The following is a 17783-nucleotide window of genomic DNA, read 5'->3' on the forward strand; positions in this document are numbered from 1 at the left end:
GATGTTAAGTAAGTAGCAATATCAGTATACAACAAAGCTTAGAGGCAGACTGTTGTATCAAGTTTAAAAGTTTAATATCCAGGGTCAAAAGCCTCAATTACCTATTCTACTACATTTCTTAGTGAAGAAATCAGAGTTAAAGTATGATTTACTGAAAGCATTACCTAAATTGCCACATGGGGTTTTGCTTATTCCCTTAGTATCTGAATTTTTAGTATCACAGTTATGATGCATCTCAGACTACAGCAAAACATGTATGTTCAGATTTTGACGAGGTGGGAGGTCAGCTTATGCCCATTTAATGGCCTAAGAAAAAGGGCACCAGCTCAAGAGGACTAGCACTTAGTAAAATTGTGGATAAATTACTACATTAGCACTTTACATTCATACCTTTCAGGAGAAAGCATAAAAGTATATATCAAAAAAATAGAAATCTGCGGGGAAAATCCTCCTTAATCAAACTAGAGATTTATTATGGATAATGTTGTATTAAATTTGTCAAACAGGATACAGGATACATGTTAATAGCTATTTAATTTAATTGGTGAAATATGAATTTCAAGTTATTTTTCATGGGTATGTACTTTTTTTTGTTCATTTATAAGAGAATGGAGGGCATGATTAAATGGGTAATTCAAAATTGATAATGGGAAATGGAGGAAGGATATCTTTTCAAGGCAAAATAAGAAAAAAAAACCAACTTCATAATTGTACTTTTTCATCTCTATCTAGAATACAACAAGATATCTTTGTACTGGATGCAGAAAATTACATGGATTATTCTATGTGTTCTTCTATGCCTGTCCATTCCACAGCTTTTCAGAAATTATGACCTTCACTGAGGATAAACTTAAGATAATTCATTAAATAAGAACATAATTCTATTGCTATCATGTTACCAAAGCAAAACATGTTTTGTTGATACCCTGACATGACATCTTTAATACTTTTAGTGTTTAAAAAAAAAATCTAGAATTAAATCAATTTGGCTTTTAGGAATATTAAACATCCTAAGATATTCTAAATTAAGCCCTAATAGTTATAGCATATTAATGGAGTGAAGGGAGGAAATGCTTTCTATACAAATCTTTATAAATTATAAATTGTCGATTTTGAGCAGGCTGGGCTGCAATGCCACCTGGTGGCTTCAAAAAAATAACAGGATACAGGATGCTTTGAATAGTGCTTAACAGCTTGGAAAATATGCAATATTCCATAAAAATGCCAAACACAGCAGCAATGTTTAGGTTGATAATTTGCATTTCTTGGCTAACAAGTCTTTTTTTCATTCTGTTGCTCTCAGTGCACAGTATTTTAAGTTTTAAAGTTCGCATGAAGTTGAGATACAACTTCAACTGTAATTTTACAATTGATTTCAGTTGTGAGTTGAACTTGCTGATGAGTATATTGCACCATAAAGGGTTGCACACATACACACGGGGTCTGATTCACACAATAAATGCCTAAAGTTGAAGTTTTCTCTACTTGGGGAAAAATCTAATACAGCAGAAGTCTAAAAGAAGGGTTACTGAAATGCTTTGTAAAATTACACTGTATAATTAATTCCATAGTAAGAACGTTTTTATGGTGTGTGTTGGTGACCTTTTATTACCATCAAGTTCACAATGCTGGTGGGCTGCCTTTTAATCCCTCCGCAGACAAAGGCCCTAAATAAACACAGATCCCTTCCTGGGAAAAAGTCCTCTCTGGTTAAATGGTAAGGAAATGAGTAAATCATTAGTAATCTTTAAAGCCAAAGCTATAAACTCAAGTTACCTTAAGTTAAAATGAAAGTGTCCTGCAAGAGTTTCAAAGTTCTGTCACAGATAGAAATCTCCAGCTCTTGACTCCAGACTAGGCGCCAGCTGATAAACAAACAATTTAAGTCAAGAGCTGGAGAATTCCCAGCTTTTTCATTTAATGGCTTTGGCCAAGAGTATTTATTGCCTCCAGTTTTATTCTCACTTAGCTCTAAGAGGAAATTTAAACTCATCATTATCTTAAAGCCCCATATGGGCCACAGTCAGCTCACCTGATAGAGCTCCTTTTACTCTGCCTAAGTTCTACTCCCTGCTAGAAGTGATGTAATAGTGTAAACTAATTAAATGTAGTTTTAGGCTGACTTTTTAATAGGCTAAATAAATTTTGTTCAATATGGTTTATATTCCCACTTGGGGCAGTAATGATTCCAAAAAGTTTAACTTTACAGTTTCCAGTCTAAACTACGAGTAGTTTACTCCATAAAGAACAATTGAAACAAACAAACAAACAGTCCTCAGAACAAGGGCAGCCAACTGTTAAAAGCAACTGTGTTGAAAATTCTTTGCTATAAATTGATCTACTGGCACCAGAACATACACAGAATTGTGAAAAAGCAGACTGTATGACAAATCTGATATTTCAAACAAAACATTTCAGGAATGCAAGGCCATAAAGGTAATTAAAATTTGATGTTTAGTACTTGTTCTGTTTTTGGAATGAAAATAAGCAAAGGTATGGAGCTAGAAATTAAATATTAACCAAGTATCCGTGGATAAGTCAAAATGTTGAATGTGGTCAGCAAGTCCAGCATGCAAATATTTTATTCTAACTCAACAGGACGGTATCATCATCCTGTGCCTCAGATGCCAGCTTCCTCATTCTTTTCTAAACATATATACTAGAGGAGGTTAGACTTCTTTAATACATACTCTAATGCTTATTTCACCTCAGAGATTTTTAAATCCATCATGATTTAGATTTAACACTTTCCACCTCATGCCAGGCAACTCCTTTTAATAAAGCATATTTGTCCTGTATATTAGAAACTTTTCTTTTAAATAAACTCCACATTTTTTCAGAAATGGAGAGTACTGTGCTTCACAAGAAGTCTGACTACCATTCCTAAAGAGTTAACAGAAGCCAAACTTGAAACCAGGATGTTGTAGTCCCCTCCCGCCCGGCCCACTCCCCACAAAATACTTTCCTAACCTGACTTGGCTGAAAAAGCCAATTAATTGTTCCAGTGTCTGCCAAGACTTCTTATTCCTTTAAAAATGTGGATAGTGTTTGAGACAGCTGGCTATTCCAAACCTAGGTAACACCCCTAAATGTGGAAAGAATGAGGGAACACAAATTATGATTAGTATTTTAAGTGGATTTCTAATGAAACAGACAGAGATATCTTAAATCTACTGTATTTCCAGCATATATTATTTTAAAAGAGGAACACCATGTCTTAGATGCCTCTGCTACTCCACTGAGTATATGGAAACAGATTAGTGCAAAGTCCGTTAAAACATGTGGAACTAGTTCTGTTTTTGTTAGGAACTGATAGTACAGACACTGTGATGCCATGCAAAACACACACATCAAGCAGCCACCAACTGACAGACAAGGACCCTTCTGAGCCTAAGCCATTGCAATCCCTACAGAAATAGTCATTTTAGGTCAAGTTAAGGTCATGGCAAAGCAGAGAAAAGAAAACTTTATGACAAACCTTATGCCAAGTATTGGGCTTAGTATAAAGTGAAGAACGGTAATTAGATCCTTATTTACATTTCTCTGTGAATAAGAGATCTGAAATATAATACAGTACTAGGGAAAGCAAGAAAAAGGTCCACAAAACTAACTTTGAAACATTTCTGCTCATTAAGAAGCTCAGACTAAGAAATTGCTGCTAACTGAGCCATACATGGAGTCAATATAAGGAGGAAGGAGCAGCAGTTATTTAAATATGTTGACAGCATTTAAATTATCATTAATTAAATACAGCAGATTTATTGTATGTCTTTCCTGTAACTTCAGATTTAAGCTACAGGTTTTAGTTTTTTGAAATAATCTACCACTGAACTTAACAGGAACACTTTTGAAAGCTAAACACTTGTACACTTTTGTAAATCCTTGCATAGTGCACATGTATAAAACACAATTAAGTTATGAACCAATATTAACGATTTCTAAATACTGGGAAAAATTCCACAGGTTTTCACAAATATATGAAAATTAGAACACAAAAAAGAACACCAGAAGCTGTTTTTTTGGGCACACATTTACAACTTTCTGGCCATTTTTTAGTTTGTTTACTTTTGTCTGTTTTAAGTAAAAGAGAAATGTGAAAGCCCATGTGCAACACTTACAAATGGGGCTTTCATGGTTGAACTGTGACTTTTACACCTTATTTCTTCCCTCCCAAAGCTTAATTTCCATGCAGTTTACTTAGATCCATAAAACCTATGGAGTTCTACCATCACAGTAAGTACATATTCATCGCGACACTTATATTTCTTGGCTTCCCTAAGAAGTATCTGACTGGGGAGGCAATGTAATGATGGTCTGCACAAATTAGCTCCAGAGTTCTAAGGTATTCAAAAATACCTCCAAAACCACATCAGCTTTGGAAGTTCAGATCCAATTGAAGCAACAGACAGAGGTGACCAAATGCAGGTAGTTAACCTCTTAAAAAGAGCTGTCAGTAGAGGCATATTCCAGTTAACTCTTGACAAAGTGCAAAGTTTCAGTGGTTTCAATAACCTACACCAGCATTAGGAACAGTTAAAACTCTCTGCTAAAGCCATTCATCAATAAAAGAAACGCTCCTTTGAAACTGCCATCCACACCATGCACTTACACAGATAATAAACCGCCTCCAATTCTCCTTTCCCACCAAAATACTATATTTTGGTGGGAAAGGAGAATTAACTTATTGTGTCATTGGAAATCCAGAGCAGCACCTTGAATTTAGAAAATTAGTCTTATTCCATTACCAGTGTGGATGCTGATAGAGAATAAAGTGATAGAGATTCAAGAATGCTTACTCCCAGCTGTGGCCTCATGAGAAACAGTAGTATTCCTACTGCTGAAGGGAGAAGAAAAATGCACATTATTTCTGCTTCAATTAGAAGGTTAGGAAGTGAGGAACACAATTTAAAGTGAATCAGCCATTGCTGTGCTGAAGATAGAGAAATAGAGCAGTAGTGAAATGCAACAGCTTGCAAAGCCTAAATACCTAGTTCTGTTTCAAGGTCATGTTTGCAGATGTGCTTTGAAAACAACTATAAAATATTTTAACTCAATATGATCCCATTTCCAAGACAGGAGAATAAATCATTGTACTAAGTTATATTTCAACAGGGTTTAAATAATATATCAACAAGGTTAGCTGCTGGAAGTAGCAAACAATAAAACCTCCAACTTAGGTGATACCAAATAAAAAAATCCTGTATGTTTAGTTGGGTATGAAGGATATTGCCAAATAAATTAAAGAATTAGCTTATAGTTCATGAAAAGTCCAGTTAAGTCATGCTCAGGATGTCAGTCCTACACAGTACTTTGCAACCTTGGAGTTTGAAAGACAACAGCTTGGTAGTGTAAAACAGAGAGATCACACCACAGACACTGAACAGACACCAAGGACACACCTCTTCAACTTCCACTAAATTCCCATTCAATTGGACAGACTTAAGCAGATGTCTAAGTGTTATGTGCTGAATTGGAGCTTTATATTCTATTTATGTTCTATTAAGGTATTTCTAATGATTTTCTTTGCCTTGACTGCATATATAATTTATAATTCTGGAATTAGACAGAGGAAAACAAAATGAAGAAGACTTTAAAATACTTCAATGGGATTTAATGTTTTATGGTGCAAAAAGCTGTTTGTATCTGCTGCCATAATTATACTCATGCTTCCCTTTATTACCTTTTGCTAATAAAAGAGAAGACAAAATACAACCAAGCATTTTCATTACTTGTCTGTCCAATCAGTAATCTGCATGAATTACCTGAAATAAAGATTCCAAAAGTACGAGTACACAAGAAGCTGCCAAACCACATATTCTCTCCCTACTTTGTTTTCCATTGACTAGCTTTTTCTTGCAATTCAATAGCAAAGGAAAAAAATAACAAACACTATTGTACTTTACTGCTTCTTGTGTAATGTGGTGAAAGAACTGACTCAGAAACTTGTTTTCTATTTTCAGCTGTATTATTTGGTCTAATAAAAGCTTCTACCTCTCTGTACTCCATTTCCTTTCTTTGCACTCTTAAGTCACTGTGCAAAAGAACATTGGTACTTCATTACTATGATTAGTACTGAAACATTATAGATACCTATTATTTGTATGGCAAGAATTTAATTAGCGTAATAATAGAGTACTATGGCAAGAATTTCTGACTAAAAAAAGTGTTGAAATCCTCTGTGGTTCAGCATTCAGGAGCAAGGGAAAATGGCAACTTACACCACTTTTAGACTCTGAGAATTACTGCACCCAAGTAGTAATTTACACAGATCCCACAAGAAATGGCAGAGCCATAGGAAATGCCACTCTTAACCACATAGGGTTACATTTGACTGACAACTGCACTCAGCCTGTCTTTTTCCAATTAAGCCCCATCTGCTTCCTCAGTTGGACTGGTTGGCCTAAGGCCTCTCAACAGGACACCCATTGTATGTTACTTCATCCACTTCCCCAAAAAAGCTTTCTCTGCCAGAAGCCTGGGGATGCTTCCTCAAAGCATGTCATTGGGCAGGGGAAGGCAAGATGGGTGGGTGGGTAAGTGGGAGTGGATGCATTGCATGTGAGCACTGGCAGAAACCTGAAAAAGCATGGGCTTAGTAACTCCAACACATCCAAGGAAGGTCTAAGTCCCTACAAATTAAAATAAAAAGCACCGTTTTTCTTTCATTATATAGTCTGACCAAAAAGGTTCTGAAACCAAAATTAAATAGTGCGTTCCCTTCCACTCCCCAACATACACACTCTAAAATAAATAATGGCCAAACTGATTTAAATTAAATTCTATAGAAGAATTTGTGCTCGGATGAAAATGGCACATTTGAGCCTGAAGCAAAAGTAAAACCGCCAAGTTATAAACCTCTCAAAGCAAGGTTTATAATGGAAATGCCAACAGACCCTTAACTATAGTGCAGCTGTTAGGTGCCAAGATATAAATAATTCTAGTTTTTGCGGTCACTTACGATAAATTAGATACAGTGCAAGTAGAAACAGTAGGGTTCTGATTCAGTAAACAGTAACAGCCAAGAGTGCATGTTTGGATTTTTAGACAAGTATAGCATAGTTTTGATACTGGCTCTGAAATGGAGTCTATAAGGACATTTGGACTTTTTAAAGTAGTAAGCAAGCCATATTCTGAATTCTTGAGGGCTTGTAAAATAAAAACCTCCTTAACAAGCTTTGCTGCCTACTGTTTCAATCTCCTAAGATTCCTTTACCCCAGTAACCAAAAAAATGCTTCATTCAAGATTGGTGTAATTGTCTACTAAAGAAAACAACATACTAAATAAGTGCACATAGTCACATTTAGTGTTAAGAATTGCTAAGCATGTTAATACAGCGGGGAAAAAAGTGCCAGTGACCAAACAGCAACAGATTACAAGTAACCTTCTTCTTTAATAGGTGTGCCAGTTGTCACACTAACAGAAATGCTTTCCTTTGGTCCAGCTTGTTCTGCAACTGCAATGATGGACTTAGGTGATCAAGTATGTTCATTTGGGTCCTAGGAGGAATTTGTTGCATTGTTTCACAGCAGTTAAGTCCCATGCCTTAACACAATTTGTTGAGGCAGGGAGGGACGCTATTAGGGCTCTCTGCAGGAGCTTCCATCTTGGACAGGGTGGGAGCCCTCCGAGGCAGCCAAGATTCAGGCTGAGGCCATTAAGAGGATGCTCTACCTCAGGCACTCCCCTGCTTGCCAAATTCACATCAGTTTCTCATTTAGTGCTTCCTCTACACAACCCTACCACTGCCCCACACTCACCCCTAACTCCTCACTAATATAAATCTTAAGACGAGCATCTACAGAAAGAGGAAAGTTAGATATACTCCTAGTTTACTCTAACTATATAGGGCTCTACCACAACAGCATTTCACATGCTGCTAACCTTCTGAAGGTTCCTTTCTCCAGCTGTCCTTCAACCTTTAAAAGAGGAAGCAAATTGCTGTTCCTCCTGCACATGTGACATAAAATACCTTATTCAAGACAAAAAGCATATAGCTGCTACCAAATACTGCTTTCAGACGACTAGCAATTGTAGCAATTCTGGAAGTAGTTTGATCAGAAAAATGTTGGACCTCAGAAATCAACCAAGTTGGAACAGCTAACTGTGTATAGATTACCTCCATGTTATTTTCATAATGAAATCCACAATTTTAAGCAAACCCAAGAAATCTAACACAAGTTAAACACAAGTAGTATGCTCCTCAGCCAAAGCTAAAAGTCAATGTAACTTTCCCTGTACTCCCTGTAGCAAACACACTAAGAGCCACAAGCCAGACATTCCCACCATACATTCTCAGAAAGCAATGGAAACACAGATTGAAACCAAAATACAGCCAAAATGCACATTTCTGACTGTATATGGTTAAACTATATGGTTACTGAGTAACTAGGATCTTACACAGTTTGCAGCAACTCATTAAATAAAGCAAATGGATAATAATTACATGTCAGATTAGTATTCCTGTCAACTTGCTAAACTTCACATTAAAAAAAAAAAAAATCCTAACCCTGTTAGTTTACCAGCAGACAAACACCATAGTAGGATACTATCAAATTATATGGATTTAAAACAAGTAAAGATTTTTAAGTGTTCCACAGTGTTTCACATTGTACCTCTCATTTTACCACAAAAAAATTAACATTCTTCCCCAACACAGAATAAATAAAACACAACTGCTTACAGAACCCAGAATAGAAACTGAAGGTATGGCAACAGGGTAACATTTCCATGCATTACTCTGTTCCCATCAAGCCATCTCTTAATTTTCTCTTACAAAGAGATACCAGTTAAAGCTGCATAAAGTTTAGGAAATCCCACACAATGGGATTTTTTCCAAGCAAAACTACAGAAAATAAAATAAGAACCAAATTGTAAGGGTTAAAATTATAGGTCAAATACAGTGCAGTAAATATTTTTTTTTCCCACTTCAGGTCCTATGTTGTGCTGGGCATGAAGAGAACTGTAGTTAAAAACTACTTTTTCAGCTCTGGAACGGCATGGCTCTCCTCTGTCCTCCACTTTTCAGTAGACTGAAGTGGTGAGCCAACAGAACTAAATGCTGTTGGACAAACCGAAAGGTGAACATTTGAATAATTTATATGCTGACAGCTGGATTCTAAATGCTTATTAATGGTAAAAGACTGTTTTATTTCATGATACAAACCATGGGTTTTTAAAATGTGGTTGAAGGAAGAAGAATTAGGAAATCTTGGTATTTCTATGTGCTCCCTGTGGATTAAGGAGGAGCTGTTCTGCTAAGGACAAAAGCTCAAGCTACTAAATTGTCTCACAATGGGCAGTACTACACCAAACACTGCAACTATGGAATAATTTTCAGGTATTTGTTTGAAGTGCAGAGGGATTACTTCTGCTAGAATATTCTTCCCCTTTTTATTCACACAACTTAATGTCCTTTTCAAAACATAAAAATGTCCTCCACTACGAGGCAACATTCTGCAATGATCCAGTGACTTAGAACAGCTCCAAATCATAGGCTAATATTGTCATAAATACACCCAATACTTGGCCAACTCATCATTATGACTTTAAAAATGAAACACAAGGAACCCAGAATACAAGCATCATCCAGATGGGGGGCAATAGAATACCAGCTTTCATTCCTACTCATCCTGGATTCAGCTATTTAGGGGATCAAAAAGTCATTTACTTTCAAAGGCCTGTACTGCAAGACAAGGTTAGCTGTCCCTGCCTGCAAAGTTTAGTCCATGTGGGTTTGTTTCTTTTCTTTTTTGCTCCTTTAGCTTAAGTGTTTAAAGGGCCTTCAAAGGAGTGTTCTTCAACACAGAGCAGTTTGCACAAATGTATCCCAAGACCTAAGATGTGTCCTAAGGTTCAGACATTTAGGATGTTAATGTTTCTTTCCACATGTCTAGTGTAAGATCTGCAGATCTCCCTTGATGAATAAGAGACAAAATAAAACATGTAATGCTATGTTGTGCCATGTCTTCAGTGGCCCAGTCCATTTAAAGTGTTGTGATTTATCCCAGTTGGCAAAGATTTACCATGCAGCCACTCGCTCATTCACCCTTACCCTTCCCCAGTGGGATGGAGAGGAGAAACAGAAAAAAAAGGTAAACTCCATGTGTTGACATAAGAACAGTTTAATAACTGAAATAAAATAGAATAATTATAACAATAATATAAATAAAAATATCAATAATAATATAAATAATAGTTTTTAAATTGTAATGAAAAAGGAGACAACAAAAAGAGCTAAATAAAACCCAAGAACAACAAGTGATGCACAATACAGTTGCTCCACTGACTGATGTCCAGCCCATTCCTGAGCAGCAATCAGCCCCTCCCAGGCAATTCCCCCAGTTTATATACTGAGCATGATGTTCTATGCAATGGAATATAACCCTCTGGACAGTTCAGGTCAGCTGTCCTGGCAATGCTCCTTCCTGGCTTGGTGTGCACCTCCTTATTGACAAATCATGGGAAACTGAAAGTCCTTGACTTGAAGTAAGCAGTACTTAGCAACAACTAAACATGAATGTGTTATCAACTCTATTCTCATTCTAAACCAAAAAAATGTGGCACTGCACCAGCTACTAGGAACAAAATTAACTCTATCCCAGCTGAAACCACTTAGGTATCTGTGGACTTCTATTTTTTTTTCCAAAAACCAAGAATTCCACACACAAACTGAAAAAATCTGTTTAAGGCAACACTGAATTACAAGTACAACTGGTCTTTACTAAGATTCAGAGAAAACTGCATTTTCTCCACTGGCACCTCCAATGCTCATAGCTGGTGGGGCTGTCCCCATGGTGATGGGCACTGTGCAGGCACAGGGCACTCCCAGTCCACTCTGTGCAGCGCCTTCCAGGTCGGACTTCCTGCACTGGTGTGTCTGCTGCTGGGCTCACTACTGACATGTGCACCATCCACATTTAGCATACTGCACAATCAGGACTCATATGGAGTCAGGGGATTATTAAGGTCTGGCGCTCATCATCCCCACTGTCCCAACAGCACAGGAATCACACTAGGTTTTTTTTGACTACGTGAAAAACGCACACTTTGAACGAGGCACTCCATTGAAAGGATAAAAAGAGAGAAAAAGAAGCCCATGAATGTTTAAAACCAAAACAAACTTTGTATAAAGCTTCAAAGCCATCTCTTCATTCCAGAAACATTCCCAAACACCACCTGCAACCCCTTAACTTAAACATTCCCTAGGAGAAACAATCAAAAATTAAAAAATTATATTAAATCAACTTTTATTCCCTAGAACTTATGACAGGCTGGCATTTATAGATCTTTCTTACTCTGGGTATCTCAGAAAATCTGACAGGAAGAGGCAGATACTAGCCTTAAAGTAACCACAAACAAACAGAGCAGTTATTAGGAATGTGGTAACAGCTCACAGGCAGCCATGAATATTAGAACCATTTTTACTGAGAGAAGGAATGTTGGCTCTAACTCTGCAGTTATCCCTTACTCTTTTTCAAAGGGTGCCCACAGGGATTTCTAACTTCCATCTGGACAGTTTTCCTTTAACTGTTTTTGAACACCATGTGTGAGAACACAACAGGATTGTAGACATTAGAGATGGAAAAGACCGATTAGGTCATGTAGCCATCCTCCTGCCAGTCGTAGATTTTTCCCTACAGAATAGTTCCTAGCACTTTGCCCAGTACAGTTTAAAGCATATTGAGATATTTGGCTTCAACCATCTCCTTTGGAAATTATTCCACAGTGTATGAAGAATGTCGTTAGGACATTTTTCCTGGTAGACACGGCATTCATTTTTCTTTCCTTAATGATTTCCAGCCTATTATTCGTGGTTATGTCCCATTGAGCCAGCTTCAATAACTCATCTTTACACCTTCAAAAAATGGAGACAGATATGTTTCTCTGCACATTGGTCACTATTTGGCCAGACTACACACAGTTTTATTGCCAAAATATACAATATGCTTTAATAAAATAATTTATTCCACCCTTTTAGTCATTGTAGGATAGTTGTCTCCACCCCAGTGAATATTTTTAGATGAGATTCTCAACATATCTGTTTATTCCTCCTTACCTTCTGCTACCTTTTATTTTATAGAGAATGCAAAAGGCACAATAGACTTACAGAAGAAAAATAGCCTTGCAAAGTCAGCACATAAGTAGATATACTACCTAACTCTTCTGAATCAGGAGCTGCTGCCAACATAGTGATATTTGCACACCATTTATAGCTCCTCCCCTCTGCATCAAAATATACATTTTACCAATGCTTAAGATTTTCAAGATCTTCAGTTCTTTCTTCTCTCTAAGAGAAGAGAGCTATTGAATTAGCTTTATTTTGACAGATGAGTATTGTTACACAACTTAAACCCTAAGTTCTTAGAAATCAGAAGCTTTTTAAGCATCTCATATTTCAAAATACTTCTTCATCCTGATTTGAGCTTCCTTAAATCAGTTCAGCCAATTCTTTCCTTTTTTGTCATCAGATACTTTCTGCATTATTTCTCTCATCTAAATTTCAGAATAACTCAGTAATATTTTGCACACTACCTTTAGTATTAAAGTTGTACATTTAATTTCTACTACTATCCTTAAATCACAGACTTTGCGAAAAAGTTAATATGATCAAATGCATTCAGCAAAAAATGTAAAGAGATAAATTAGGAAAGATGTCATGAAAGAAAAAAGTTACACAAGGCCTATAGTGACTGAGAAAGAGCAAAGCAAGTGAGAAAAAAAAGTGTCATTCACAGTACCAGGAACACAGAGAACACTGTGGCCATTCTGAGCACCCAAATTTAGGCTTTAAAAATAAAGCATAAAAATATAAATCTAGAAATTATAATGGAGCAAATACTACTATGCCTTTAGATGTTTTTCCTTGCCAACAAGAACATCTGCTATTGAGGAGGATAGGTCAGAAATACTAGTTCTAAATTCATTAACCTGCTCTATCTTTATAGTGTTTCAAAGATTCTAACAGATCCAATCACTGCATTACCAGACCAGAAAGCCAAAATCACATCAAACCTCTATACCACTGAATTCAGGACATTTCTTATTTTATGCTTTGTGTTTATTAAAAAATACATGATGCCTCAAATTAGAGTCATTAAATTAACATACCAACTCTTCCTCTCCCATAATGTCATAAGACTATTGGTGTGCATAAAGTTTTAACTCCTCTGCTTGGAAAAGGCACAGCACTAAGCGCCTTCAATGTTCAAGTAAGAGTAAGTTCATAATTCACTTCTCCTATTTTAGGAAAGTGCCCTTTCTAAGAAAAAGGCTGGGGGGGGAGAAGCTGGTATCCTGAAATATATTGCTCTTTGAAATAAAATAAATAAAATAAAATATCTCCAGAGTGTTAGAGTGTTTCTAATATTATTTTTTTCCTTTGAGAAAAGTAGAAGTAGAGATTTGGCCATGCAGGGAATAAGTCTGCAATGCACCCCTCAAGGACTCATGTTATGCTTACATTATCAGTGACCTGAAGTCTTAACTTGTCAGTGTTACTACTACTACTACTGTTTCCACCACTTTATGATTAGCTGAAGTTTATGGAAGCAGTACTATAAGATGAAACAGTTTGAAATGACAGCTGGAATAGAAACTACAACCTTTTCTAGCCACCTCCAATGCAGTTTCTAAAAAAAAGCCAAAAAACTTTTATTCTACTCTTTATTACCATTTTAGCATGACTACAGTTCTCTATATGACAGCTGTTATTAGCAATTAGCAGTCTGACTTTTTAACTAACTACTCTCTTGTCTAAAGGATACAGTGGGGAGGAAGATCTAAAGTTTCATTATCAGATCTTAAAGAGCCAGATGTAGAAAGAGTTGAAAACTTTTTTTCATGCCTCCAAAACCAGAAAGCAAATCAAGTTGTCACATCTTTTTGTGAAGTTCCAATAGAATGCACTACAATGTATTTTGAGCAGATACAGAACTGATATAATTTCAATAGTCAATAGAAGGGGAAAGAAGTTGAAAAGGTTGTATCTAAGCACTGACAATGGTTATAACATAGAAAGAATTACATCAGAAATAAAAAAAAAAAATCAGCTAATGTACTTTAGGAAATTAGTATCTTGTCTATTGAGTTAAAGAGAAAGAAATATTACAGCTGAATCAGTGAAGCCACTAGTGAAGTTAGCTCTGGATTATGAGGTGAAAATCTGTATCATACTTCTACTGAAATCAGTGGGAGGACAAATTTGACACAATTCTTGAAGGCTAAATTTAGATCGTGTACTTAGCCAGTAAAATCTTGTGCCAACAGAAGTCAGTTTTAAATATGTTTCTGTGATAATGTGTGCTTTAAAATACTTTTATACATATAAAGATGAAGAACCCAATCTTTGCAAAGAGATAATATTCCTGTCTAGATTAAAACAAACAAACAAACAAGGATTTTGAAGATGTTTCCCCATTTGTCCCGTGCTCACAAAGAAGTCACAAACCAGGGCAGCACTAGAAACCATGACACAACTTTCTCATGTGGACCTGCAAGAGATCCTAATCCCAGGCTAAAGCGATTGCTACCTCTATAGAGCATTAGCAGCTTAATCTGCGTGCAACTATGGGGATGAGAAGTATTTTCTGAAGTCACTTAATACAAAATAATACTATAGTGACTTGGTTCATCAACTTCTACTTAATGGGTCCTGACTGTAAGCTGCAAATAAATGCTGTAGGCCAATCATATGAAGAAGACAGCATTAAGCTGTATGCCACTCATATGAAGAATATAGCACTAAACTGGCATGCAGGTCCATCTGAAAAAGATCAAGAGAAAGAATCTTTTGGGGGCAAGACTGCAAACAAGCCACTAAAATCTGGCCCTAATGCTATGCCCAAAGATTCTTCATTTGCAATGTCAGAACAGGATTAGAATCACCGCTCTCTCTCCCTAGGGTTTACAGACCAAGAAATTTTCAAAATATTATTTAGTTTGTGAATTTGCTCACAGTGCAGATGAATGTTAACATCAGGCCACACCCAAATACCTAAAAACACAAGTGGAGCTGTCCGCCAATAACAGCTAGTAAACAGACAGCTCTAAAGAGGACAGTTTAGGCACGCTGCTTTCTCTTCCTCCTCCCTATGTCCCACACTCTCCTTGAAACTCCTGCCAACTCTGTTGCATTGCACAGCAACAGCATAGTGCCTGCCAATTTCTAGAGAGCCGAGCATACTTCTCCATTTAGTGTTTTGTCTGAAGGCCAACAATGCAGTCAGGACATATAAAAATACCCCAAAGACTTGATGTGTTAGGTACTGAAAGATGGAAATAACAAAGCATACATTAAAGGCTTTTTTCCAACAGACTTCTCCACATTTCTAGCAAGTGCCCATTTTAAACATGATTTGTACAGTGCACTCCTAGGGCTTCACAAATATATTAAGGACTAGAAAGGTAAGTCTATTCTTTCCCCTTTATACAGGATATCCCTCAATCTGTAACTCACACTAGTCACCACTCAGATAAACCACTAACACCAAAACAGCCATCTGTATTCATACTAGTCAACTATATGTTATCATATTAACTCTGTCTTGGCCTTACCATTTTCTCAAGGAACAAAACCCCCTAAATAGCTAAAGTTCTTTCAGAATCAAACTTTTCCTTTTTTCTTTGTAGTTATAGTCAGCCTCACACCAAAAACTTACAGATAAAAATAAATTACAGGTATTTCTAAATGGTAAATAACTCCTTTGGGAAAATAACATACTTGGCAGAAAGAGATTGGAAGAAAACAACATAGAAGTAGGTCAGAATTGCCCAACTGATAAGCAGAAAGCCATGATGTGTTTAAAAAGAAGGATCAGAGAGATAGATAATCTGCCCAGAATACAATTTTTTTGTGGTTTTTCTTCCCAGGCTGATTAGCTATCTAGCTTTATAAAAGAGAACTAACATTTTGGCTGGGAAGCAAGAATCTTGTCTTCTCCACTATATTCTTCAATATCACCTACCTGGATCTGCCTACTTGCCAATAGAATCTGGACGAAAATTTTGGCTTCTAGTATGTAGTCAAATCCTGCCTTAGTTCCCAATTGAAAATCACTGACATTCATCAGGAAATTAAAGAATTCTCAAAATGCCAGTTACATTAATTTTTAGACTGGAATATAAAAACCTTAAGATTTTCTCATATAAAATGAGGTTTCCTCACCTTCTAATTCCAGGTGTCTTGGAATTTCAACAATAGAAAGAACCTGTTATGGTTTTGTTTTCAAAATATTAATTTTATGTTTCTGCTCTCTCTGTCCACAAACTGAGAAGTATTCCTGCCCTATATTATTTCTTACAAGAGACTAAATACTCAGAGATCAATAGTTAGCAACTTTTAAGAATAGACAATTATAATCCATATTCTTCAGTTGTTATAAAACCAGACAAATCTCTGTTTTCTTTTGATAAAGACATCTTATATTCCTCACTTTATTATCTTCTTTTTAATTAATGATAAAGCAACAGAAGCACTTAATGACAACCAGTTTTTCCCTAACAAGAAGAAACAGATGGAGGCTAAAGGAATGTGAATAACTCCATAAAAATGCAACTTTATAAAAGAAGTTAAATTAAAAGGACGACTGCATCATATCCCAAGAAAGCTGTTTCTTCAAGTGTAGCACAAAAGCATACTCCTAAATCCTAAAAATCCTAAAAACTCCTGTTATACATATCTGTAATGCAATTAAACAACAACAAAACAGAATACTGTACATACAGTAAAGAAAAGCAAATTATAGCAACAACGGTACAAATTGGTGACTAAAACTGCAAACAAAAAGACAGCTTGTCCAATATGAGGTAAACTGCTAATGAAGACTTACCTCCAGAAACTGGGGCATCCATGAAAACTGCTCCTGTTTTTTCAGCAGCTTTGGCTAATTCTTTTGAAACTGCTGGATCTATAGTGCTGGAATCTATTAGCAATGAGCCTTTCTTCACTTTCCTAAAATAAAGACTTATTATTATTATAATTATCATTATTATTTTCAGAAGATATTTGCAACTATTACCATGGCACTGGCTTCCATCAGCATGACAAATGTGCAGACATTTTTTGTACAATAGTAAACATGGAGTTTTAAACTTTCTTGAGCAAGATCTGCTCAGTATGCATACTGCAGTTTTGAACCACACAAAGCCCAATAAAAGCTGAACACAAAAAAGGATGCTCTTTTTAAACACTATTAAAAAATTACTCAAAAAGGTTGCAATAGGAAAATTTTCCATTACACAAGTTGAGCAGTATATAATATACAGATCACCTAAGATGCATTCTAAGCAACTGTTGATACAGCCTGAAGTTTAATACAGAATCACAAAATGTTCTTTTTATATATGCAGTGTCTTAAATTCTTATTAGAATGGTCTGATTGCATTCTTTTAATCATTCTACAATTTGCTCTACATGAAGATCATAAGTAAAACCACAAAAGCCCACTGAAGATTTGAAGTGAAGCATGGAGAAAAATGTTTTCCCACTGATAGCCAGCACGTTTAGGCAGATCTGTATTTCAAACTGTAGATCACAGAAAGCTCATTATTTGATTAAAAAATATGATAAAATTTTTGAAATTTAAAAAATTTGAACTTTTTTAATACCCTCCACAGCAAAAAAGTTGATTTTTATCCCTCTTTCCATTGAGCTACACCATGATTTCAAGTCCAGCTGACCAGCAATCACCATGAAATTGAATTTTTCAGTAATAAAAACATGTCCCATTTACAGCTACTTATGACAGATAAAGAGATCCACTGTATCTTGCATGCTGTTGGCAGT

General features: G+C 36.1%; 1 protein-coding gene across 2 annotated transcripts in view; it reads right to left on the minus strand.

Moving 5' to 3' along the window:
- Positions 1-17783, minus strand: part of HIBADH (3-hydroxyisobutyrate dehydrogenase) — an 85755-nt gene that overhangs the window by 54011 nt on the left and 13961 nt on the right. For both annotated transcript variants that reach the window (XM_030264897.4, XM_030264899.4), the window contains exon 4: positions 16828-16949. In XM_030264897.4, coding sequence (XP_030120757.4) covers positions 16828-16949 — 122 coding nt within the window. The remainder of the gene's footprint in view (positions 1-16827; positions 16950-17783) is intronic.

This window comes from Taeniopygia guttata, chromosome 2, assembly GCF_048771995.1.
Source record: "Taeniopygia guttata chromosome 2, bTaeGut7.mat, whole genome shotgun sequence".
Lineage (NCBI taxonomy): Eukaryota > Metazoa > Chordata > Aves > Passeriformes > Estrildidae > Taeniopygia > Taeniopygia guttata.